The sequence below is a fragment of the Strix uralensis genome, chromosome 7 (assembly GCF_047716275.1).
Source record: "Strix uralensis isolate ZFMK-TIS-50842 chromosome 7, bStrUra1, whole genome shotgun sequence".
In the NCBI taxonomy this organism is placed as follows: domain Eukaryota; kingdom Metazoa; phylum Chordata; class Aves; order Strigiformes; family Strigidae; genus Strix; species Strix uralensis.
This window is the reverse complement of record NC_133978.1, coordinates 32263359-32289389: the sequence shown is the minus strand read 5'-3', so window position 1 is coordinate 32289389 and position 26031 is coordinate 32263359. Positions and strand designations below refer to the sequence as shown.

The window sequence follows — 26031 nt, the reverse complement described above, 5'->3', positions numbered from 1 at the left end:
AATTTCTTAGAATACACCAGACATGCTGAATGTGCTCTCAAAGACCTGATTTGGATTTCCTGTTGCTTATATAACAGGAATGTCACTTTTGCATCAAAATCACAAATGCAGTGAGTACAGTTGGGGACCCAGATATGGAAAATCATAAGTGGCACAAAATCAGCCACTAATCCTCTGCTGATATCAGAAATTTAATGCTGAAGACCTTGAAAGTGCATTGGATAAGACAAAAAAAACCCAGAGACTGTTTTTCTGTTCAAATAACAAGTAGATGAAAGCACTGACACATGATCCACCATAGTGATCTTTACATACTAATCAAACTCATCAAAAAGACAATTTCCAAATTTACTAATAACCAGACTTCAGGCTACAGAAGCATGCACCCTGATTTCCTTTGTTTGAAATATGGTATGAGAAGGGGAATGGAAATTTCCAAAGGGTCCAAACCTTCCACAAAGGAAGGAAGGACCTTAAAAGGTCTTGCTTCAAAAGGATATATTTAACTACATCAGAACAGGTTTACCACTATTGTTTCTGCAATGTACATGATTTCAGGTTTTACCACAGAATAGATCTAGACCAGTCCTTAGACCAAACACCCTCACTTCAACATGGTTCAAAGCTGTCCGAAACAGCAGTCTTTGGTTTGGACCCTTATATCCGTGTTTGTGCACACCCAAAATGGAGTTTCCAGTTAATTTTCCTCAAAAAGCAATCCTAGTCAGACTCACATGCAGCACGTGAGGAAAATTGGAGGATTCACTTCAAAATCACAGTACTGCCAAACCAAACACCACCACTGTATGTGAAGCCCCAGGTGGAGAAAAGTCCTCAGCTAAGACATTTTTTAAAACATACAAATGGTTTGCAAACTGGTCCTATATTATGAGAGAAGGGAACTCAGCAGATGACCTTAGCAACAAAGTACTTTTTAGGTACAAATTAAAAGTAAAAACTTTTAAAGTTTGTCCCAGAAAGAGAAGCAGAAAAAGAAAAATGAAAACGGGGAGGGAGAGGAACAAATTTTCCTTATGCTCATTCTAAAATTCATGCATTTTAAACCAAGATCTCTAGAGGGCATAAGTGCTGAGCCACCGATCTGCATTGCTGAATGCTGGATGTGTAGTTCATGAATGGAAGAAGAGGACCTTAATAACACGTTTGAAACTGACTCCAAGTATGGGTCAGAAGAAAGATGCAGCCCAGGTGTCTTCAACTGAAATAAAGATCTAACAGGAGGACAACATGACAGAAGGTGAGAAAAAGACAAAAGGAGCACTAAGGGCTTAAAAAGGCTGGGAAAGTGATTCAGGTTAGCAACCCCTAACTTAATCCTGACCTTTCTGTAACTTTTTACCTTGATTTAGTTGACTGAACTAACTTTGTGGGAAGCTTACACAACTGAACCACAGAGTGATTTCTCCTGAAGACTGGGCAGAAAGAAGAGGAACTCACATGGTCACTCAGGGGTATTAATAACATTGAATTATAAGACAATACAAAAATGCAGTCATTACAAATCATTTTTTTAACTAAAAATAATTTCTAGAACTATAGTTAAGACCCCATCTTAGCATTATTAATTTTACTCCCAACCACATTAATCCTAGGTAAATACTTCTCAGTCTTTTCTTAAGGATGCTAGAAATTATAACAAATGAAAACCAGTAGTTTCAAAGACAGCTGCTAACGGAACAATCCATAATATTGAAACTAATCTATATTTCTTAAACAAATAAAACAAAAATAATCATAAGAAACAGATCAACATAACAACTAGGTTCTCTGCATAGATCTATTTAGTTAACACTCACAGTGCCAAAGAGCTGTACCCATGGGTGAGAAACCCTTTTGTGCTACACACTCTACAAATAGGGATCCCTGTGTCAAAATATTTGCAGTTACACATCCCAGAATACCAACCATCATTATGGAAAGTTACTTTTAAAATTTTGAAGTAAGAGAATTTGCTTTGATATTAATGCCATTATTCTCTTAAATCAAATATCAAATACCACTTTTTCCTGTCTGGTGATACACCCCATCAGAGGTTACAGTTCGATTTAATAGTGGCTCAAAGTCTTCTACTCATGAATCAGTGGAAAGGAAGGTGCTATCTTCATAATGCAGGAGCATTTTCTATCTAAGGTCCAAGCCAAGACTCACCAAACACAATACAAGACTTTTCTTTGACCTGCCATAATTCACATTTGAGTCTTTAGTAAACAGGTACAAAGTCTGCAATTGTAATTCAGTGTTTTCCAAAAGTCTACCTAACATGCTTCCATGCTGACGAGGAAGGTAAGTTGGCAAACACTACTCTTATTCTTTCTAGTCTTAATTTCTCTGAAAATAAAAAAGCAAACTAAGGACATGTTGGAAAGTTGTGGGTATTCAGAAAGTAAGCACAAATGCCACTCAGTGGGAAATATGCAGAGCCCACACACACACATTCCCCAATTTCTTTTTACACCAGGCACCAAATATTTAGTTAGCAAAAACCTTTTTTTCATTAAACACATCTGTGCTGGCTTTAGCTGGGATAGAGTTAATTTTCTTCATAGTAGCTGGTATGGGGCTATGTTTTGGATTTGTGCTGAAAAGAGTGTTGATAATAGAGAGATGTTTTCGTTATTGCTGAGCAGGGCTTACACAGAGTCAAGGCCTTTTCTGCTTCTCACACATGAAGCTGGGAGGGGACACAGCTGGGACAGCTGACCCAACTGACCAAAGGGATATCCCCGACCATATGACATCATGCTCAGCATATACAGCTGGAGGAAGGAGGAAGAGGGGAACATTCGGAGTGATGACATTTGTCTTCCCAAGTCACCATTATGCGTGATGGAGCCCGACTTTCCTGGAGATGACAGAACACCTCCCTGCCGATGGGAAGCAGTAAATTAATTCCTTGTTTTGCTTTGCTTGAGTGCTCAGCTTTTGTTTTACGTATTAAACTGTCTTTACCTCCATCCACGAGTTTCCTCACTTCACTCTTCTGATTCTTTCCTCCGTCCCACCGCGGGGGGAGTGAGTGAGCAGCTGTGTGGGGCTTAGTTGCTGGCTGGGGTTAAACCATGACACCATCAGAAATGGTTAAATGTTATTATAGCAGGAAAAATTACTCTGTTCTACTGCTGATTCCAGAAGCCACCTGCTATATTCCTTTTTAATATCCGTTCTTTAGACTTCTACACTAATTTTCATTGATCAGCTCTTTTAGGAGTGAAACCTCTGCAGTATTTATTAAATATTGGAAAAGGCTTATTTTTCCTAGCACTGGCACCCTAAAGGCAGTTTATAAAAAGCAAATGAAAAGTAAGGGAGGTGCCGTATTTGATCCACTTATAATAAATGTATACAAGCATTAAAATGTCAAACATACAACTTACAGATCTAGCCTTTGCAGGGATTTCCTCCCCAACTGAGTAAGAACAGCAAGTTTAAACAGACTTTTTGGCCAAGAACCACTTTTTGTTGTGGTTTCTACAGCAGCTTTAAGGGAAGCTGACTGTACTTGGGACTGACTACTAAATGAATGCAGAATACAAATAAAAACTCACCAAACAAAAGAACAGAGATATTCACACTTTTCCATATGCTTCACATAGTAAAGAACATTACAAGTAGTGCGGGGAGGGGGGGATCATTCTAATACACTTCCAGCAGCATTTTTTTGCTTTATATTCCTTCCTCACTAAGTCTTAAGCCAGAAACAAGACAACATCTTCACTGTTGTAAAAGTCCATCTCCTTTTACCTGTGCTAGCCGGTTTTAAAGAACCATAAAGTTCCTTCTGTGTTTACTACTGGTATGTTAAAAAGAACCGGCTTAGAGCACAAAATAGGAAAGTTTTATCAGAGAGAAAACAGACTAACATTGTGTGGTTTAGTTATTAAATAGCATTTTAAAATATTGCAAGTTGTAAATATTAAAGACATTTAATATTTTTCAGGGCAAATGAAAGTCTACCTACACAAGGAAATTGCACTCTATCCAACACTGAAGACATCGCATAAATATCTACTTTGTTCTTGGGTTAGAGTTTTGGGGAGGGGTCTCAGCAAAAATGTACAATTTTGGTTAAATTCAACTGTAACTTGTAAGAAAAAAGGATGTAATGAACTGACTGAATGATTTTCCTTAAGAATGCCTGACACTATCAAATTCATACTAACATGTTAGCTCTTCACAAGGACTTTTTAATCCATTATAGTACAATTCTTGAGAGAAAAGCCAAAACTGAAATTCAACCGAACTGTGTTTCTATTGCACTAAATTTCAGTATTCCACTTTTGGAAATCCGAGATTATAAAAATAAAACTATGTAAAACATGATACTTGACAACTTCAATTTCTTGGAAAACACACAAAAGTTAACACATAAAAGCAGCTATGGAAAGCATCAGAAAGAAAGAGAGAATCCAACCATCACTGTTTCTTCAATTTGCTTATTAACAAATCTAAAATACATTTACTGGAATTTTTAACTGGCACAGAAGAATTTTTACTACGCCAATAACATTACCATAAATTTATAGCCTGTCTCCTGCTATTCTATGGCAAAGGTTTTCAGCAAAAACCAAGGTAACTAAAGTATTATTTGTACTAGCAGAATATAATGAATGCTACTATTTGTAATGTTTGACAGCTGTTTGACAACCAGACATACAATACATTCAGTTACGCAAAGAGATTTTTTTACACTCTAATATTTGCCTATGATGCAATCAGAATTTCAACAAGTGTTTAATATGTAATGATCATATAAAAATTTCCCCTTGAATTCTGATTGAGAAAATATCAAGATGAAGCACAAACCTCTTGAAGTTGGGTGGAAATAGCTACTTTTAACAGCAGCGCTTATATTTCAAGTTTCATTTCATGAAAGCAACAGATCTCAGCAAGCAGGCAAAAAAAGCCATTAACCACTCATTTACCAAACTAATTTTTGGCATGGGACAGTTAATCAGTCACCAATAAAAAGTTCACCATTTACCAGAAGGCAACTTCACCATAAAGGAAATCTATTTTTGACCATGACAATTAGTCTCCTCATGTTTCAAGCACTAAATCCTATTTTCACATTAATTTTTAAAACTATGTGGCTTTAACTTAAAATAAACTGTACATCAAAAGAATGGAAAATAAACAGCCAGGAACACAATTTGACGAATTGGATTTATTTAGTTTATTTAGCTAAACAGGGTCCATTGGATCTCTTTAATAGGCTGACAGTTGCACTGGGCTGGTTAATAAAACATTCAACACAGTATCTTCAGCCAATATAGAAATGCAAATCCCACCAGAAATATTTTATTCATGAAACAGTAATTTCAGTTACTACCAAAGCAAAAAAAGAAAAAAAGAAACAGGGGAAAAAAAGAAGGGGGGAAAAAAGAAAAGAAAAAAAGGACTTGCTTTGCAAACAAACAGTGCCATCTAGTGTCATTCCCTCAACAAACAAATCAAGAAATCTGAAAAGGGCTATAATTAATCCTTCCAGTGTCAAACCGGTAGCTTCTCCCTATTTTTTTTGCTTTATTAGCAGCACATGTCTCTCCCTATTCTGCAGTCAAACACAAATTAGCCTCGCTCTATCTGGAAAAAAAAAAGAGTAATAACACATTAAAGAACTTGAGAGTGGAGTTGTAGTCTGAAAAGCAAGCATGTTAAATGATGGGGTTTTTTGCTCAGCTTGTCTGCTGTTTTTTTCTTGAAATCTTTATGTTTCTAACTCATGACAGAAATCAAATCAAACTTTTACCTATATGAGTGCAGGTGAGCAATGCAATGAAGGGAGTGTGTGATACGCTCTGTTCTGCTTATTTGTCATCGCACCCCACACCTATGTTCCAACTGCAGAACCTTTATTACTACTGCTATCAAAAGCAGGACAATGACAGCTTGCTTCTTTTTGCATGACAGGTAAGGGAGTATCACTTGACTAGAATAAGAAATCAGCAAGAAAGTGAGAAAGTCTTCCTCCTTCTGTCCCCCCCAAAAACACCACTCACTTTCTGTGTATGAAGTCACTTTACTCACCACCTGGCTAGAAGTAATTTTGAGTGGACATAGCTTCTTCCACTATCTGCTAGGAAGAACAGCAAACAGATTTAATTCTACCACTTTGAGAAGTAGGAGCTCTAACATAAGAACAAATTACATGGTAAATAGAGAAATGATAGTTCTCTACCTGAAAAAGACTGATGAGGGCTGGCATCCAGACGTGTCTAAAGACAGCCAGGTGAGAAAGCATGTTTAGTGAAAAAGGCAGAGCTGATGTCGTGCTGAATTTCTATTGCATACCTTAAAACATATTTTACAGAAGGATTTCATTCTGCCATAGACCACTTTTCAGCTTCATTTAATACAGAAACATTTTGTGTGTGAAGGAAGAAAGAAAAAGAGGCATGAATGCTTACAGTGCACTGTATGAGTCAATATGCCTTTCATTCATAGCCCCCAGCCAGACAAGCATTATCAGACTCACCAAATCACTTCCTGAAAGCACCTTTATTTGTAATCACTCGGCCAAGTCTAGTGCTCTAAACTGGTTTTTCTTAAAATCATGTACATCAACTCCACCGTAACAGTCACTGACTTGCTGAAGGACCAACAAACAGCATGCCACAAAACTCAAGAGTCTTATCCTACATGTTAACAGATAACCAACATCTCTGGAGAGAGACACACAGAATTTCCTATGAGTATCAAGGTGAAGTTGGTTGAGAGAAGAATCTAGTTAAGGAATTCATTTTATTGACATTAAAAATTTGCTGCTTGGTTGCCCTTATCCAGCATATTATTGCTTCACACATTGTGTTATGAGATGCATCTTATTGGCCAAACATGGGAGGATTCTTTGTAAGCAATACCTACAGAATTACAAAACCCAGGAGGTAAGGTGTGCTTTGCTGGTCTGGCCTCTCAGGAATCTCAGTTAAGAGAATTATAATCCCTTAGGTTAATTACAAATTAAGCATGTTAACTTCCATCTTTCACACTTTCCTCTAGTGAAAAGCATGTCATCACTAGTAAATTCCATAATGAAATAAATTTCCTTCCTTCTCCATACTTCCACAAAAAATTATAAAAAATTATTAAGATGTAAATAGGGCAAGTTTACTACAGAGAATCTAAGTTATACCACCTCTTTCATCAAAAACTCAGTTTAGGCCTTGAACGTTACAATAAAAAAAAAAAAAAAAGAACACTATTTTCTGTACCACTTTTTCCCCATTTAAAATAGCAGTATTACAAATAAAGTAATTGCAAAATGTCAAATGTCTCCACCTTTTTCCACCACAAACCCACGAAGGTGGGGACACGAGTGAAAACAAACTGAAGACAACGTGGAATTTGCCTCTATAGAAAAGAAGGTGGCCTAATGTTCATCATCAGCCAAGCAAACAAATATCATATCAGAAGTTATTAGAAAAGGAACAGAGGAAAAAAAACAGTGCCTCTGTTTAGAGCAATTTGAGTACAGTGTAGAAGACTGATTACTTATACTATAAAAATGGCACAGTGAAGGAACTGTTGTTCACAAAATGCCTTCTCAAAATTAGATTGTCAAAGTACATAGTCAGATATTTCAAATTCTTTCTTCTGAAACTTAACCAGTTCAATCTTGTGTGCATTAAAACAAATCCTCCACAGCCCTCTTCAAAAGAGCTGTACTACTCACATAGCAAAAGCTAATCTGATTTCAAAAGTTTCAAATTTGTCAACAAGACAGGTTTTCACTACAGGAACGCATGCCTGCCCATGCAGGGTGCACGTGCATACATGACGTGTACACACAGCAGGTTCCCTGTTTTTAATAACGTTGTTGGGATACAACTATGAAGATAGACACATCTGTCCCACACACGATTTATGATTTTGTAGCTACAAAGCATTAATGCTTTGCTTTATAAATCAAAATAATCCAGCAGTGACAGCTGAGTGTCTAAACTTTTAGCTCAAACTGCAAAGTTAGGGAAGACTCTGGCCATAAAGACACAGGCCACTAACTTGCCATTTGACAAATGTTACTCATTATGCTTGTAGCTACATGAATACCTGTCTGAGTAGGTGACTGCACCTGAAAAAAGGGCAGCAGTATTTGCAAAAAGCAGCCATAATATAACTGACACAGCTATAGCTGTTGTTCAGGTGAGCTTTTGGACTCAGGTGGTACTTCAGAGTCACACAAAAGAGCTAACTCTATCAAATGAAATTCCACTGCTTATCTCCTTAAATGTTTTTAAAGCTTAACAGCAGTTGCCATTTTAACAATGATCTTAAACGGAACCTGTATGAGGTATGAAATGTGAATATATATCTTCACTATTTACTGAACTGAAGCTATTGTTAAATACCAAAAACGTTTAAATGTTTAGTCAAGTTTTGTACAATGCATCTGTCTATATATCTATGACTGCTCCCCCTCTTTTTTTTTTTTGCTTTTAAGTTGAAGGTCAGAATAACCAAAGTAAGTACCAATTCTGAGTCTTTAAAGGGAATGAGTATTGTCTCTTGGATTGATAGCAAATGCTACCTGTAAAATTTGCCTCTGTGCTGCCATGACAGAATAGGAACAGTTCCTATGCCTCCTCCTTTATTTGATGGCTATTTTCCTTGTTGAACATACCCATCCCACTTTCAGCACTGACTGTATAGTACTCATTTTTGTAATAGGAATATTACTGTGTAATATGGTCTTACTTTTTTTTATATTTCCCCATCTATTTGAATGCCTTATACTTCAGCTGCAAGCTTTTCAAGAAAATGCCTGCCTTTTCTTTTTTTCTTTTTTATGGTGCCCTGACGTTGAGGCAGTACATGGAACCCTTGGGGTGAATATAAAAGCTAGCAGATAACCACACATTTGCTAAATTTATATAGTTACAGTTTCACATGAACTGGGATAGATTCAGGTCAAAGGATGTTTATAGTATTTGGAAAGCCTTTTACCACTGCATATCCCCACTTTTTAAAAATCAGTGGCTATTTCCATGTAATAATTAACAAAAAAATGCTTTATTTGAAAAAATACAGTCCATGTACTTAACAGACTGCAATAAAATACAGGGCTTTTGTTGCATTCAGAATTTACTTCATGCAGGCAGTCACCACGGACATTTTACATCAGAAATAGTGGAAAACGAAATATTTACAAGCTTAAACCACATAACCGTGCATTGGTAGGTGCAGGAAAAAGACCCGCTCGTAGGAAGATTGTTTTAAATTTCAGGAACTCCTTAGCAGGTGATCCCAAGACCTTTATCAACCCAGACAGCGTAAGTACGTGGTCTGCAACTCCACTTCGGACCACCAGATAGAGCCATTATCCCAGTCTCTGCAACCCAGAAAGCCTGGTCCGGGCAGAAGCCCCAGAGTCACCACAGCTTTGGGACTACAGCTTTCGTGACCTAACGGGTGAGAAACCCCGCTATAAAAGCGCGGTACTGGTATAAACTATTGAAAATAAGATAATAAAACCAAGATTTAAAACTGCAACTTAAGCAAGACAGCATAAGGTTTAACAAACAGTTTTATTCTGTTTTGATACGTTTATCACACACAGTAAGCAAGCCTGAAACTTAGCCTTTTGAGGTGCACACAGCCTTTTTGCAAAGAAGTATCACTTTATACTTGCCCTATTCTTATATTTCTCCCCAGGCATCTGTTCCCCACGGAATACTGCACAGCACTGAGGCAAGCATCAGAAACCACTGCTACCTTAAGTTGAGGTGCAATGCTTGCTTTGTTAATTTTCCTCTCCAAGAGAGAGGGACAAGACGGAGCAAGGTGGCTTTTTTCTCCTCAGCTGTGATTTAATGCAATTAGTGGGTTACCAACTACCTGTGTGCAATACAGTGCATGGGGTAAATGTCATTGCCTCCACACACACCTTTGGATTGCAGAGGACTGATATCAACGCATGACTCGAGATAACAAGGATTAGCTATGAGGGGAAATAAATCTCCTATTTGCAACTTGTTCCTATTTGATTACAAATTTAGAGACGAACAAGCCATGTTCAGAGTAACTTTTCAAAGCACAGCTCAACTGAACTTAAATCCTTATTTTTCAGAATATACTTCTGGCATAGTAAAGTGCATAGAAAAAAACACTATATATTCATTAAGATGCCACACCATGTAGTAAATAATATTAAAGTGATAGTCACTGCTTTGTCATTATTACACTTACTGCCCAAGAGCTCACCAATTAGATATTACATATCACAAATAAACCTTAATATTGTCTATCCTGCAAGTAAAGACTGGACAGTCCGTGTACCTCATGTTTCCTTTTCCTAACTTTTAAATATGTTGCTGTGCTGCTGTTTTCCATGACTGCTTGGGTGAGAGCAAAATTTCAAGATGCTATAAGGCATGAAAATAACCACAAGATCAAAACTCATGTTTCATTATGATGAATATAAAAGAAAACTACAAGTGCCCATTCTGCATTCACTTCATGTTTGAAACATAGAACTTAATGAAAAAGACTGTATATTGAGGTATGTAATTTTTGCAATTCATTTCACAGACATGATTTCTTTAAAATGAAACACGCACTTCAAGATGATTGAGAAATGTCCTCTGCGCAGTGCTACTTCACACAGGAAAATGCCAAGCCAAATACAGTGGGATCCAGCTGAGATTCCAACACCATTTATGAAGAACAACACTTAACTTCACAAGCTCACATCTGCGTGCTTTTTGGAAGAGCCAAGAACTTGACCAGCAAACCTGGAAGCTGATCATAACCTGAAATTGCCAGTATCACTTCCAGTTAAGAATTTCCCTTAATCTAAAGAAGTGAATTAATTTTAAAAGTACTTAGATCTACTTTCCCTAAAGGTCTGCTAAAGTTCTTACATAAACTCTACATGCTTTGCTTACAGTCAAACAGGTCAGAATATTTTCAGCTTCTACCTTCAACAGCCGTGCAGCTTATAGAGTCAAAATAACATTTCCTTTCCTTCCTCCTCTTCCCTCTTTGAACTCACAACTGAATCATTTTGTTATATAGTTTCCAACAAGTTGCTATGTGACTGGAGAATAATCCCAAAAGATTCTCAAACCCTCACATACAAACTTAGAAAAATATTAGTACTTAGAAATTGGAATTATGTAAGGAACTTAGTCGTAACAACACTATTTTCTATATAACTGAGATTTTTCCAAGCATAGGCATTGTTTTCTTTCAGTACTTTGCTCCATCCTTCAGTCTACTTTCTTTCATTCATCTTCTGATGAATGCCATCCTTGGGTTTGGGCTGTTGTTTTTTTCCCATTATTATGATCTGTTCCTTCCTCTTTCTCATGTTGTTCTTGCTCCTTTGCTCTGAGCACAAACTTATGTTCTTTCGATCATGTAACTCCTCGTGCTATGATGCATTTCTCCCACATGCTCATTTCTCCTTTTCCATAAAGAGTGTTCACTTCTGAACTCTTCTATTCCCTATTGCCTGGGAATATGGAAGTACCAATTCCCCTGTCTGCCTAAATAGAGAATCAGGCCAGCCACAAATACATGCTAACAGCAAATGCTCCCACATCTGAGAAGATAAACAGCGTTCACTACTGGTCCAGAAATTGCTCTCTCTTGGAAGCCACTGTTTAGCCAGCAGGGCCATATGCACTTCCTACAGGGGAACAGCATGAGATTGTCTCAAAATTTTGATGCAAGTCTTTTATCCTAATATTCCTCAAACTTTAAAAAATTGCAACCATCTTCTAATTAATACATTTTTGTGCGACTCCTCAACTTGGCAGAAGCACAGAGGAGTGACAGTCAGCTGGATTTCCTGGCTGCAGGTATAAACATTGACTCCCTTCCCCTGAAGGAATAAACTGCTGCCAGCAACCTGAGAAAATTCACTGTTCTCCAGTGAATGGAAAATACCGCCACTAGTTATTTATTTCTCTCTACCCTGGAGGAATTGAGCTGCTGCCAATTAACACAGCATTTTCTTACACTTTGCAATCCCTTTGAACTTTTTCAGGATTTTAGAGGAAACAGTTTTGTCTCTATGTAAATCTATTCAATGCAAATCCTAGTCACAAAACAGGACTGATAACTGTAGCAGAAGCCCCTAGACAAGGGAATCTTGTTAGTTTGCATCCGTTACTTGAAAAATGTAGTATTTATAACTGATTTGTACAAAAGTCAAGAAGAATCTAAGTGCAACGGAAAAGAAATCACAGAGACTAAAAAATGAAGTGCACGTGAGATAAACTACATTAAAAACCTCATGGATTGGAGATTATATTGCTTTTCATGTTACTGCCCACATTACTACAAGCTGTCTTAAACGAACCATTATTTTCCACTCACAGTATACTTACGTTATAATTTAAGTATTAATTCTGATGTTCCACCAGTCATTCCTTGATAAATAGGATTAAAAGCTGACTATTTTGCCTACAGCATTAACACTCACAATGTTTAATGGCACAGAAACAATGCAGATCCAGGGCAAAGGGAAAGAAGGCTAGCAACTTGAGTACTGGTATGAGACTGCAACAAAAACAAAAGCTTCTCCTTCCCAGTTTGGTTTTCATCTGCACACAAATACAGCAAGATACATGCAGAACTCATCTCCTGCACTAGTCAAAAATACCCTCTCAGTTGCCCGAATAACTGCATTATTATATTTTAAAAATTCTCATAGATGCCTTCTTTATGTAATATGTTAAAAACTCACAAAATCAGCTTCAAGTTTTCCCATTTCTTGTTTGTAGCTTCTCATTCGACTGCTGTACATTCCTCGGCTTTGAGGTGGGATCTCTCGAACTTCAAGTTCCATCTGCTCAAGCTAGTAAGTAAAAATAAAGAGACATGTAAATCAAACAGGTAATTAAAGCAAGGATGAATTTATCTAAATTGTTTACAAATACTAAGAAACATTCCTTCTTTACCAAGAAAAATGTTGACTATTCTGCAATATATAAACAAATTATCAAAATCTTTACACAGCCTTAAGTCAACAAACAAGTGACAAAGTTAATATTATTAACACTTAGAAGGAATGATTCTACTCAAACATTTCTGAATTTCAATTCCAAATGTGATGAATACATTTTATTACAAGAAAATAGTGAAACTGAGGTTAAATAACTTCCTGCAAATGAGCATAGTTCAGAAAAAAGCCTATCTCCTTCCAGCTGTCTGGTTTTGAAAACCCTTGGCTGAAAAAGGTAATTTATTTATTTTTATACACATACACACATGTTTGTGTGTATATATATGCATGTACATGTATATATACATGTGTCTGTGCATATAACATGTTTAAAGTTTTATTTACCACCAGCCTCTATGTTTAATAAAATAATTCTTGATCTTTTAAATACTGCTTACTCAGCAGTATTACAAAGCCTGAACTGACTGCCTAACTCTACATCCCAGATCTGTATGTAGGTATATTAAATAGCTGAATTTCAGGGTTTAATGACAATACTATTCAAGAACTTGTATACAGTTGAATGCATTAAAACATCAGAGATAGAACATATCTTTCAAAAGCCTTTTCTATTTATTCTTGCCATGTAGAATACTAAGGGGCCTGAAATGCAAAAATATGGCACAGAGGTACAGAAAATCGAAAACAGTTATAAACCAGGGCTAAGCTGCCTGCTAATTACCTGCCCATTGGGTCATGGAGCCTCCTCTACATGGTGCTGTCTATTCGGGAATTCTGTTTTGCACAGCTGAAGGTTCCCTTACCTGCCTTTTAAAACCTTTCCAACTTACTTCAAAAAGATAAAAGAATATCTCTCCTTGGTTGCTGTAAGCACCTGAAACAATATTTACTCACCTCCTACTGATCTCAGCTGAGCAATATGGCATTGGAACAGAAATGCCTTTCAATTAGGGTCCCAAGCTACTGGTTACAGGTCTTCACAAGGGACAGCTACAGTTTACTCCTATGTAATCGCTTGCTTACACTTTGAAATTTCATCCTCATATCGTAAGAAAAGCATGTGAATTTAATCAGTGGAATTACCAGATACTCAGAAGTCATCCCGCCTGATCTATTCTGATTATACAAAATGATATTCAATAATAAACTGTAAAGCAGATTTTAATTAAATAGTCAGTAATGAACTGAAACATGCAAATCAGTTTCTAATTCTACCCAGTTCTTTGGCTCAGGCTTAACTTTCCAAAGGGGTATTATAAATTAAACCGATAGCTGGAATTAATGGCTTATTTCTTATCAATTTCATCTCAACATATTTGATCTCAAATGTTCTATAAACACAGAAAACATTCCTCTTATATTTATATAATTATATGTGCAAGGTCAGGATATTTTAATGAAGTCTCAATTCTTATCTATTATATAAAAATGAAACCATCTCACAGTGAATACAGAATTTGCAGAAAGGATCAGACCATAGTCCATAAAATCCAAAACGTTCGTTCTAAGCAGTCGATATCAGAGAGTGTTAAGGTCCAAGGAACAATGATGAAGCATGCATATTTAAGCTGACCAACATCTAATGCCTTTTTTTTTTTTTTTAATCATGAGATTAAACTGGTACACTTTGTGGCTGGACTGATAAATTTCCATGCAAAGTCATGCAGAAGATAGTGGTCCAAGCAGGTGTGAACCTAAATACAACCTAATTTCATGCCTCTTCACTTTCAAGCCTCATATTATTGGTCATAAAATCATATTTTTCATACACAAGCAAGAATAGAGCTAAATTCTACTTAAAGATAAAAATAACCCGGCACTTAATTCTCAAAACTTCTGTAGAAGCTCAAGTTTTCTTTAGAAAACCTACAAGCTCAAACTTCTGTTACTGCTTGTGTTCAAACATGCCACCACTGTGATGAAGCTGAGCATTTTGGCCCAGATTCATAAACCAGTCCCCATCCTTAAGGCTTCTGATGGGTTTAACCTAGTAGGTTTGCTCCTAACAACACTCCGTACACTCCCAGCACCGAATACAGCATAAAGCAAAACAGCCACTGGTATTTCCATTCAAAAATACAACAAAGTAAGGTAGTGCTGCTGCTGCTGTCCATTGGGACCCCAAAATAAGTCTCCCCCTCCTGCAGGAACTTTTCCACATGAAATCACTCTGGACAGTTGCTATCATTTTATGAAATTTGTAAGCTTCACTGTTTTATTCTGATTCTAAAGTCCTGAAACTAAGATAGAGATCTATACTAAAAAACACAAGTGTCTAAATAAGAATAACCTGGCCTTTGCAACACTAAATTTAATGAGCATTATTAAAAAGCCAAGTGTCTAGATAAGAATAATTTAGCATTTGCAGCACAACAATTTTGTGGTGCATCCCTCATAAAACATAAAGGCAAATAACACACAGACAGCTTTTTCTTCTTAAAAGTAGAATTTCAATCAAAAATGCTAATTCCAGCTCTTCTAGCACATGGTAGATTTTATACTCAAAGAATTTCCCTAGGGTTATCACAACATTCACCTTGCTTAAAAACCTGGTAAAAATAACATTCAGATACTCCACACAGGATGTAGAAGGACAGGATTTCTCTCCAGAGATCTCTTACTCCACAGCTCTGGTTTGAAAAGGCAGCTGGGAGTCTGAAAGTTTTGGTGTCAGTTTTGCACATAGATCAAATCAATTACACCAGTGATTTTACCCAAACAAAGCAGACTGTTTTAAAACAATCAATGGTTAGTCAATGTAAATAAATTATCTCTACAATAATATTTATAATACATGAGAGTGCTATTTCCTAGCCAAGTAGGAAATAAAAATAAAATCAGCTAAACCCAGCTTTCACTAGACAAGACAATGAAGCAAAACAATGTATGAAAACTATCAGTAGCGAGGAATTAGGTTTATTTTTATTTTCTACTGCAGCCTTTAGTTTAAAAGAGGATCTTTTTAATCAGTTCTGTTATTAGCAGGTTTGTTCAAATTGATTTTTAAACCCAAGCCTTGACATTAATCACAAACATGTTCGGTAATTGCTTTAAGCCAATAATTGAATTAAGCACCTGTCTAGCAGCATTAGCAACAAGATCTAAAACAAAAGCGTGAAAGAAAAGCCAGTACATTAAATGAAGATCATCATTAGGATAGAAATACAGATACAGGATTTACTTTTTAATCTTATAATAAATACAAATTTAGATGATCTTTTTCTGACATAAGGAGAGAAGTAATGAGCTATTAACTCAATTTCTGCTCCTTCCAATCTTACTTTGAGTAGAAAACCCAATCTGAATGATTTTTCATCAGACCACCCCTGCTACAATTTCCGTCTACTGCTATACCTTTTTACTATGTCAAATTGTAGCAAAAAGAAGATGAAAAATATTTCTAGATTTTTACTTTTTTTCAGCTCTTTGAATATGAAAGTGCCCAAAAGGCCTTAATATATCTTCAGAACATCCTCATGAGGTGGGACAGTAATTTTACCATGTCTCTCACTGAGAATACCAACTCAGAGAGGTTAGGTGCCTTGCCATCCTCACAGGGTAAACCTGCAGGGAGTCATCCCAAGATCCAGCTCTCCCAGATGTTACTCCAATGCTCTGGTCTACAAGATTAATTCAATTCTTAAACTAGAAGCACAAGGTATGTCAACAAACACTCTAGAGACCTTTTTCTTTCCATGCCACTTAAAAAAGTGAATTTCAATATTACTGTTTAGTTAGTAACCAAACCATTGATTTAAGTTGCTCAATCGTAAGAACTTTCAGCAAGAACTAATTTCCTTTACCTACCCTAAGGGTCAGATTACATTTCTGACACTAGATAGACCAAACACATTCACAAGCAATAACCAAGAGCAACTTCAGGCAAGGAAATATTGGCCATGTGGGAAAAAGTCTATCTCAACTGTCACCCACACCTTTGCTCAGTTACTCCACATCTACAAAACTTTACTTTTATACTCCATCCAGATGAGGACATGGCAGGCTGTAATGGGAACAAAATGAAAAAAAAAAAAAGTCACAGCTGCTTAACACATATTGCTTTCTTCTATCAGTGTGGACCACTAACTAATTATAGGTTAACATATATACTCTTCTCAGATCAGTACTGCACACTACCATTGTTCCCTTGACCTCAAACAACCACATATCTTTATACCTCACTTGTTAAAAGAGAAGAAAAGATCTACTGCTCTACAAGACAATGAGACAGTTCAAATAGATGCATGGGTCTACAAGACAAAAAAAACCCAAATGCTCCAGGTGTGTAAATATTTAATTAATTCCCTAAAGTAAGAGACATAATCCACAACTCAAAGCCTGTAGCAGCCTGTAACAGTTTACAGCAATAATGCAAACGTTAAATCACTTAACACAAGATTAAAAACGGATACACTCCTCTTGGGTATTTCATATTCTCAAATAAGAACTATTTAAAAAATATGATTACATTTTCTAATTTAGTTATTGTTAAGTATTTTTAGGACATCATCTGTGATAAATGTTACCCCTAATGATCCTATTATTTTCCCTAGGAATTTGCAGTTTACATATGAAAATCCAAAACGTACCAGTTCCCTTGCTTCTTCGAGCTGTTTCTCAACATTTGCAACCATCTGCTTCTTCTCATCTGAAACAGAATTATGAAAATACCACTATAAATGTGCTCTTGCCATGAAAGAAAAATATACCATTTCAAAAGCTTACATGTATCAGTTAAAACTGTCTCAAGGGATTTATTCTGTGTGACATCATCAAGCACTGTGATACCCATGTTAGTTATTGAAAAAAAAAAAAAAAGGGAGACTAGAGAATTCTGGAAGCCTTCTGCTTTGTTATGCAGCACTTGCTAGTTAGGAAAGCAAGGAAAGTAGTTACAGCTGCTCCAGGTGTCGGAGTTATGCCTCAGCAGGCGCTTGCTGGATATGTACAAATGCATTGAGAAGGGACATACTTACGCCAAACAGAAAAAAAAATATGGTTCAAGAACAAAGGCTTATCTTATTTATTTGCAAAATATGAGATGCACAAAATCAAGCATCCCACTTATAATGAATCCAGGTACTGAAGAAAAATGAGGTTTCTATTCCCCTGCTCCTATGCTGGGTCTAGAACAATTTCTTTTACTTCAACAAAAACAAAATTAAATGCCACGGCAACTACAAGAAAACTACTGTCTTCTAGTAGCAGTAAAAGTGTAAATTAGTAATAAAAGATGAAAACTTTAAAAAATTAAAATCAGTTACAAGCTATATGTAGCAATCATTATCTGTCAGGTTCCCCAACAAGTCTATATCCCAGCTATAGAGAGCACATCTGACTTTTGACCATCCATTCTCAGGCAGAGAATCCAATATGAACTGAGATTCAGTGTCACATCTGCCAAATATTCCAGTTCCTTGACCACTTGGTTTGTTGCAGCATGAAAGGGAACTTTCTGAGAAATATTCAGTCACTGCATAATAAAAAATCCTCACACTGCTCAATTACTGTGGGCATCCAGGGGCTTCAATACAACCATTTGCACTGCCTTTTGCATTGCCTTGTGCTCCTCTCATGGCCACATCTTCCATCCTTCAGACTGTAAATCCACTCATTGTCTCAATGAAGTTAACAACAAAACTCTGAACGTACAACCCTTTATATCACTGCTCATTTGAAACCACGAGCATCATGAGACATCTATGCTGGTGGTTTGCCTGATGAAATAGATAACAAGTGAATTGCACAAAATTATCTCCAGTCACTGCTCCTCAGAGATCATGATGGAGAAGTCTACACTGGCACAAGAGACTTTATTGTCTATCTTTAGACTTCACAGTTTTCTTTTTTAGCCTGAATTCCTTTGCTTCTCTTCCACACAATCTCTTTGTATCCTAGAATTGACACATTGAAGACCAAAACGGACTATCTGATGATCTCCTCTGATCCTCTGCATGCCACAAACCACTTGAATTTCAAGAGGGACCCCCTTTATTAAATGTATATGTTTTATTATATACATTTATTAAATGTATATAATTTAGCTTCTCACAGGCTGAACTGCTTTATTTTTAAGCAAACTTAGTGCCATAAGCATCCCCCATCAGGGGATGCTGAAGTAGCAACCAAAACCAGAACTTCTGCCACATAAAGTAAAACATGCCCTTAAAACAACCTTCCTTAAAAGCAACAGAACTACTTCTGAAAGGACTATACTGCTACAGAGTTTTTGGTGAAGCATGCCCAGCTTAATACATCATGTTTCAGCTGAGTCCTCCCACTACCATTGCACAGTATTTTCTCATTTACCTAAGATACTCTGCACTCTCATTTAAGGACATGTAAACATCATGATATGTCCTTCAGTTATATACGTTGGAGCTCTGCCTGCAGAAAGGCTCAGGTTCAGGATCATCTTTGCACCTTTAAGATAATGCAGAGATCTTTGCAAATAACCAGCTGCCTTCTGAGGATACACCATCTCGCACATGGCAGATTCACAAGAACAAATCATATTCATTGGGTTATCACCCAAGAAGCTGCTATAGTATTGTGGGTAATTCATTTACAGTCCAAAAATAAGACTATAGTCTGAGGTCCTTCCCTATGGGAAAATTCCTCTCAGAGAAGCACAACTTCTCAAGCATATGGTATAGCCAACTGCAGATGCAGCAAAGAGTCCTTCTGAGATTGGACTGGATAAACAAGTGGTCCAGTGTTGGTGAGGTTCATGTAAAGTTGAGACTGTCTCAGGCTCTGACTCTGCTATATCCTATATGAACAAATGAAGGTGTTCCTGTGTGGCAGCAGAAAGAACTGAAAACACTATGTCTGGCAAAACACAGCTAGAATAAAATCTTAAAGAAATCTGAAGCCCTCTAGAGTAAAGGAAATTCTGCAGTGACACAAGTGAGAAGGAGGCACTTGAATCCCCCCACAAATGAAAAGTTAGAGCTCACCTCTAAGTCCTCCCAAACAGAGTTTCCCTTAATCTTGAAAGGGGCCCAGAATTTCATCAAGTAATCCTCTCTACAAAGCTAAAGCCATGGAAAAAACAGCACTTCTCTCGCAAATCTGGAATTCACGCTGCCACGCCAAGTGGATTCTACTACAGCAGGTGTAGAAAATGCTCATTTCTGGGCAGCATTTTTAGTTCTCTGCTAGCAGTGTCTTTCTTTAATTCCCTACCAGGTTCTCATAATGGCACCCAAGCCAGAAAATGTAACAGTTAGTGATTTATCTTGTAACATAACTAAACCTAAAAGAAAAGAGAATTCGCCACTTGTTTGACCACATATTTCAATTCTCCTACCCAGCAACCCAAAACACCTCTGTTGTTTCCTTCATTTGGAAGTGAGCAAGATGATGATGGACGAAAGGAAAAACAATGTAAGATATAAACACACATCATTTTATTGAAGCTGAAATAAAATTTAAAACTATATCAGCAGAAAATAAATGTACTATAGCAATTTCAGTCCCTGAGTTTTACTGGATTATGATTTCCATTCACATTAAGTAACCTGAAATTTAGGGATATAAAGTTGGGGGTTCTGGATGTTTTGTGCTGTACAAATTCTGTGTGTACCTGTGATTACAAGAACTACCTAGCACTCCACTGACCAGTAAGATCTTACCCACCCATAGAAATACTAAGCTACAGACCTTTGATAGGGAAACATTAGTGCACAAGGAGGTCTGGCTGAATGAAACCGCTCCCATAAAATTGGGGAGGTATTCAAATGATCTTCAATGGTTTAGTTAATTAAACTTTAAACGAACTCCAGAGTTGCATTTTAACATTGTCTCAGATTTATCAATACATAATCACCCAGCTGGTGACCAGAGCAACTGCTTGGGAGCGAGGCCTACTGACAACAGGCCTTTGTTCCTTCAAATACAGATGTGTGAGCAGGCACGTGGCAACATCCCGGCACTGCAGCTTTGGAGCAGTATCTTCACGGATTACCAGGAAAGCAGCTGAACTTGTTGCAACTCTTCATCTTCTAGGGTCCACAATACCATGTAGTCCTCAGAGCAAGAAGGGGTGGAAGGATCCTGGAGGATCCAGGTCACCTTGGTAAGGAAAAGCAAGCTTACCAAAGTATAAGTATTATCCACTTGGTTTCACTTTCCTCTCTTCAGCTGCATCCACATAAAAAATCCTGGTGGGAGTATGCTGCCTGGAGCCACTTGCCTGCAAGACCGCCACTACCTCTAGGCCTGTTGTTGATAGAAGCAACAGAAGCATGAAACGCTACAACACCAGCAATCAGGAACCACTCGCTGGAATGGTTCTCAAACCATTTACTTCCAGTTTTACTGCCACAGTTAAGCTAAGGAAACATCTTATTTCACAGTCAGAATCCCCATAGAAAGGAGGGCACAATATCCACAAGATGACTTGCTCAGAGACTGCAGGTGAGGTCAGAGGGAGTTACTCAGAGTAAGAGAAGCTTGCCACTAATCTAGTAGACCAGGACAAACAAGTTATTAACCAATTAAAGATCCTCATATTACTAACTGTATTACTCCACCATGGCTTAGCAGTTTTCAATCTGCCTACTTGATCATTTCCTTAAATACACTTCCATCATATGAAATAATGAAAAGGGCTTTTTATAAATTTTTTCTTAATTCAGAATTGATATTATCCTTTAAAGAAAAAAAAATAATGCTCCATCAAATATATCTAAATTTAGAATAGAATTTCTGTCTCCACGTTGGACAGAATGTCCTAACAGAAATATTGTACATAGGTTGTATAATTTAACTGGACAAATTGACAAAATATGGATAAAGACTGGAAACAAAAGTGGTTTTTTCCTCCGGGTAAGGACCACAAACAAAGAAATCCATTCTGGGTTTGTACACAAGGTTGTATCACTTTCATAAAAAACCCAAGCTTTTATTACATTTTCCTCAGTTCTTTCAGCCTTGCCCTTGCATTAGTCACTCTTTTGACTCCCAAAATACAGCAGTTACAGAAAGGCAGAAATCTGCCTACAAGTGTAGAAAGATAACATAGCACTGGTCTGATCTCACAACCAATGAAGAGATTAAAAAAATCTGGACCAAGACTGAGTAGTCTCATCGATTCTTTTTATTAGCACATACTGAGGAAGAAACTGAATAACAAAGGGCTTCAGTTCACAGACAACTTGCAGATTTTGCTACACTGTCTGAGGAGGTAGTTTGCATGTTCACCACTGCCAGAAGTTACTGTCCAACAGCAGAGACAAATGGAACAATACATGCGTTTCTCTCTTTGGGTTATAAAACTGGGTTCAAGAGGCACAACATAATGAGCAAGACCTGAAATGGTGACTGTAAACTCCAGTACAGGGCTACAACAGAAAATTAAAGGGACTTTCTTCAGCTAAATCTCTGAGACTGAAATACAGTGCTTTGATTGCCCAGTAGAAAATGGTATTGAGTATCAGAAAAATGACAGCACTCAGGTCTAAAACCATCACAAACCCCAGGCTGCTGTGCTGAGAAAAGACTAATTACCACCATTTGTGCTGATAAAACTCTCTTTCAGATCAAACAATCAAAATTTATATAAATTTTTGGTCAAATCACAAGACAGATGTTTCCCTGAAACACCAAGAAGCATTAATAAAACACATCAGCCAACAATCTTCATTCTTCAAAGACCTGCAGCAGCATCACAGAAAATCTATTTAAAAGCCATTTCTCTATTTAGAACACTTTCTTTAATTCTCCAGATGATGTTTGCATCAACAGAAGACATTTTCTCCCAAGACATTCTATTGTCCCTGCTGCTTATTGTTTCTGTAGTATCACAGTGCCTTTGATAGATTTCTTGCTGAACTATTTATGCAGTTGTGACAACAGTTGTGACATCATCCTCCTAGAACACAAGACAGCATCAAGTCCTGACAACACTGAATACAGGAATGTTGCAAAAACAATTAACCAGTATTTCTCCAATTCAACTGAATGTGAAGGTTACAGCAGGTCCATCTTGGGCAGCAGAAGGAAATGAACCAGTCACTAGACTTCAGGAGATCTCTGTATTATGCAGAAGTAGCACAAGTCCTTACACCTTTCATCCTGCTTCTTCCAGCGTGGAGGAAGAAGGCCATCAGCAATCTCTCTCAAATCACTGCTGCTGAAAACTGGCACCTCACGTGCATCTCTCCTCACGTCCCCCTCCCACCTCATAATCCTCTTTTTGAGGCTCTCTCAGCCATCTCCACAAGAACTAACTGGAACTTCTGGTGATGAAGAAGCAAAGATCTTGCAAATATTCCTATTAAGAAACAAGGGAAAAATGTGTATTTAAAATATTTCTGATTAAAGTGTTCAGCATAGTCAGAGATTTATTTTTTTTTTCCAGGTGGTCAAATGCCTCCATTAGCTAAGACTGCAAATTTTAAAGTCATACATTAATTTTCTGCTGATGAAAGACAGAATAGCCCTGAAAACCAAAGCAATGCACTCACTCATAAATGTACAGTGCAAGAAGTAACTAGTTCAAACCATGTACGGCTCGCCTCAAATCCTAACATCGAAAAGCCACCTCTTAAAAAAAAAAAAAAAAAAATTAACCACTGTCTTATCATGATCCCATTTAGCGCAGTACCACACTACTGGTCCCACAGGAGCATGCACTATTTCTCCTCTAACAGGAAGGCAAATTCTGAAAAAAAACCCTTCTAATGGTCACATAAAAGAATCATGATTTCAAAGACTGCTGCTTTGAGGATATGTCACTGTTCAAGACATCTCGTATTTAAGCCCCAAAGTCTCCCTAAGTGAATAAGGGAAACAGACTCAAGGGGAGGATTATGAAAATCCACTACTACTAAGCAAAATATTCTTCCTACTGTTGAACAGACACTGATGACTTCCAAAATCTATACAAGTAGGAAATTAAATCTCTATTCTTTTTCCATAAATCAGTGTAGCATTACTGATTTTCAGAAGAGGAGCCAGTAGCATATTTATGATGTCTCCCTGTTCCTACAAGATGTCCTTAAGCTTACTCTGTTTAAAAGTGCAACCCTTTGTGAGGCAGTGGGAAATACTGCCTTGATTAGGTACTTTACATTTGTGAAGAATTCACTGCATCCTCTCAGTAAATTGTTCCAGTGGCCATTTACAGGTTAAATACCATTTCTGAGCAGACTAAATTACACCAGTTCTAAATTTTGATCACAGAAACTCTTTGGATCTCTCCCTTCTTCATTTAGTAAGTCTCCATTACAAAAAAGAAAAAGCCTTCTACTTCATAAGTACCTGCGGGTTGTGACTGAATTATACCCTCATGTCCCTTTTGTTAAGGTCAACAGCAAAATAGCTTTGTTAAGGCAATGAAAAGGCATAGTTTCCCATCCTTTAATCATGCCTGTGATTGGTCACTGAACCCCAATTTAGCAGAAGTCTTTTTAACTTGCTAAGATTAGAACTGGACATAACCTTTCAGAATCAGACAGATTTTTATTCAAAATCCCCTTTTATTCATTTTAGATGTATCTTGGACCTCTGAATTAATGTTGCACTGAGATCGTATGTTTTAGTTGACCACCTACCTCAAATCCTTTTTAGAGTCACTACTTCATCACTTCATGATTCATTTCCCACTCTAACAGTAGGATGTTATTTTTTGGTACTGGACGCATGTTTTTTCCTTTAGTCATATGGAAAAGTATACTATTAGTGTGTGTTTATTTCCTCCTTATATGATATCCACTCCTATGGTTTAAGTGTCCTAAAGCTTTGGCAAACGTGCATGGGAAGCAGAGGCAGAAATATTTAATGACCTGGAAACAGAAGAGGCATTAAGCTGAGCTACAAAAGGGACAGATGAGAAATCCACTAGTTTCAGCTTCCCTCTGTCTCATACTAGGAGCCCTATATTAGGGTACTGATTCGTATGTGCTAGAAGATTCAGCTGGACTGATTAAAGAGATTATAATTTTCAGCTGTCTACCCTAACACTCTTCTAGTCATTATTGTCTCTACTGCAGGGATACGTCATGAAAGCTGCAGGCTACTGACAAACACATTAAAGTAAATGAACACTGATTTCTTTGAATCTGCTCCTACATGTGAGTCACCAGAGTCAATTATCCAAATCAAATGTTTTAACAGTAGGCAGCAAAAATACAGATTCGGATTAAATCACGCACAAATTCTGTCTATGCCACGTGAAAAAGACTTGATTTCCATTACTGAAGTTGTGGCACGATCGCACTAAAAAGCATTCAGCAGCAATGCTGGTCCAGGGAGCATCCACCCAGCTCTGCCCCCTGCTCTGCTCAGCCCTTCAGCTGCACCGGCAGAACTTTGCGTGGCCCCACAGCAAGTCAGAAGGGAAGGGCTGATCCTTACAGCTGACCTGCGTTCTGTCAGGTTATTCTTAACACATTTCCTGAGACAGCCCGCTGCTCGAACAGATCAGCACCCGGGGCAGGGAGATGAATCCTGACTCTGCTGTGTAAGGAGCAAGAAAACACATGCGGGTGACGGGACACAGAGACGGACCACGCCAAAGTCACACCGACACCTCCCGCCACCACCCCAAGCGCTTGTTGCTGGGAAGCCGGAGGCTCCGGGAGCCGGAGAGGCTCTTACAGCCGGGCAGGACGGGCCTGCGGAGCGAGAGCCGTGAAGGCGGAGCCGCGCAAGGTGGGAGCCCAGCCCGCCGGGCGACGACGGCCCCTCCGCGGCGCCAGGCCAGCAGCCCCCCGCCGCTCACCTCCTACCAGCTTAGGCACCTTCCCGATCCTGCCCGTGATCTCGGCCGTCAGCACCGCGAAGTCCTGCTCGTAGCTCTCGAAATCGGAGGACATGGCGGCGCCGGGGGAGGCCACAGCCCCGCTGCACCCCGCGGAGACGCCGCGCTCAGCTGGGCGCGCTCCGCCACTCCGCTCCGCACCGAGGCGCTTCCGCGTTCTGCTACCCGCAAAGGCTTCCCCCGCCTCCGGGCTCCTCACCACACGTTCCGGCGAAACTCCCCGCCCCTGCTCAGGTGCTTTAACCGGCACGGCCCAGCTGCAGCCCCGCCACGCCCGGGGGGCTCGAACTGCAGCCCCAGGCCCACAGGAGGAGGCGGCGGCCGCCCGCTC

At 38.2% G+C, this 26031-nt stretch overlaps 1 protein-coding gene across 6 annotated transcripts in view; it reads right to left on the bottom strand.

Moving 5' to 3' along the window:
* VTI1A (vesicle transport through interaction with t-SNAREs 1A) overlaps positions 1-26019 on the bottom strand; it is a 277532-nt gene extending 251513 nt beyond the window's left edge. For all 6 annotated transcript variants that reach the window (XM_074875296.1, XM_074875293.1, XM_074875297.1 and 3 more), the window contains exons 1-3: positions 25662-26019; positions 17521-17579; positions 12713-12823 (exon numbers count right to left, since the gene is read on the bottom strand). In XM_074875296.1, coding sequence (XP_074731397.1) covers positions 12713-12823; positions 17521-17579; positions 25662-25755 — 264 coding nt within the window. In that variant the 5' untranslated portion in view covers positions 25756-26019. The remainder of the gene's footprint in view (positions 1-12712; positions 12824-17520; positions 17580-25661) is intronic.
* Positions 26020-26031: the final 12 nt, after the last annotated feature.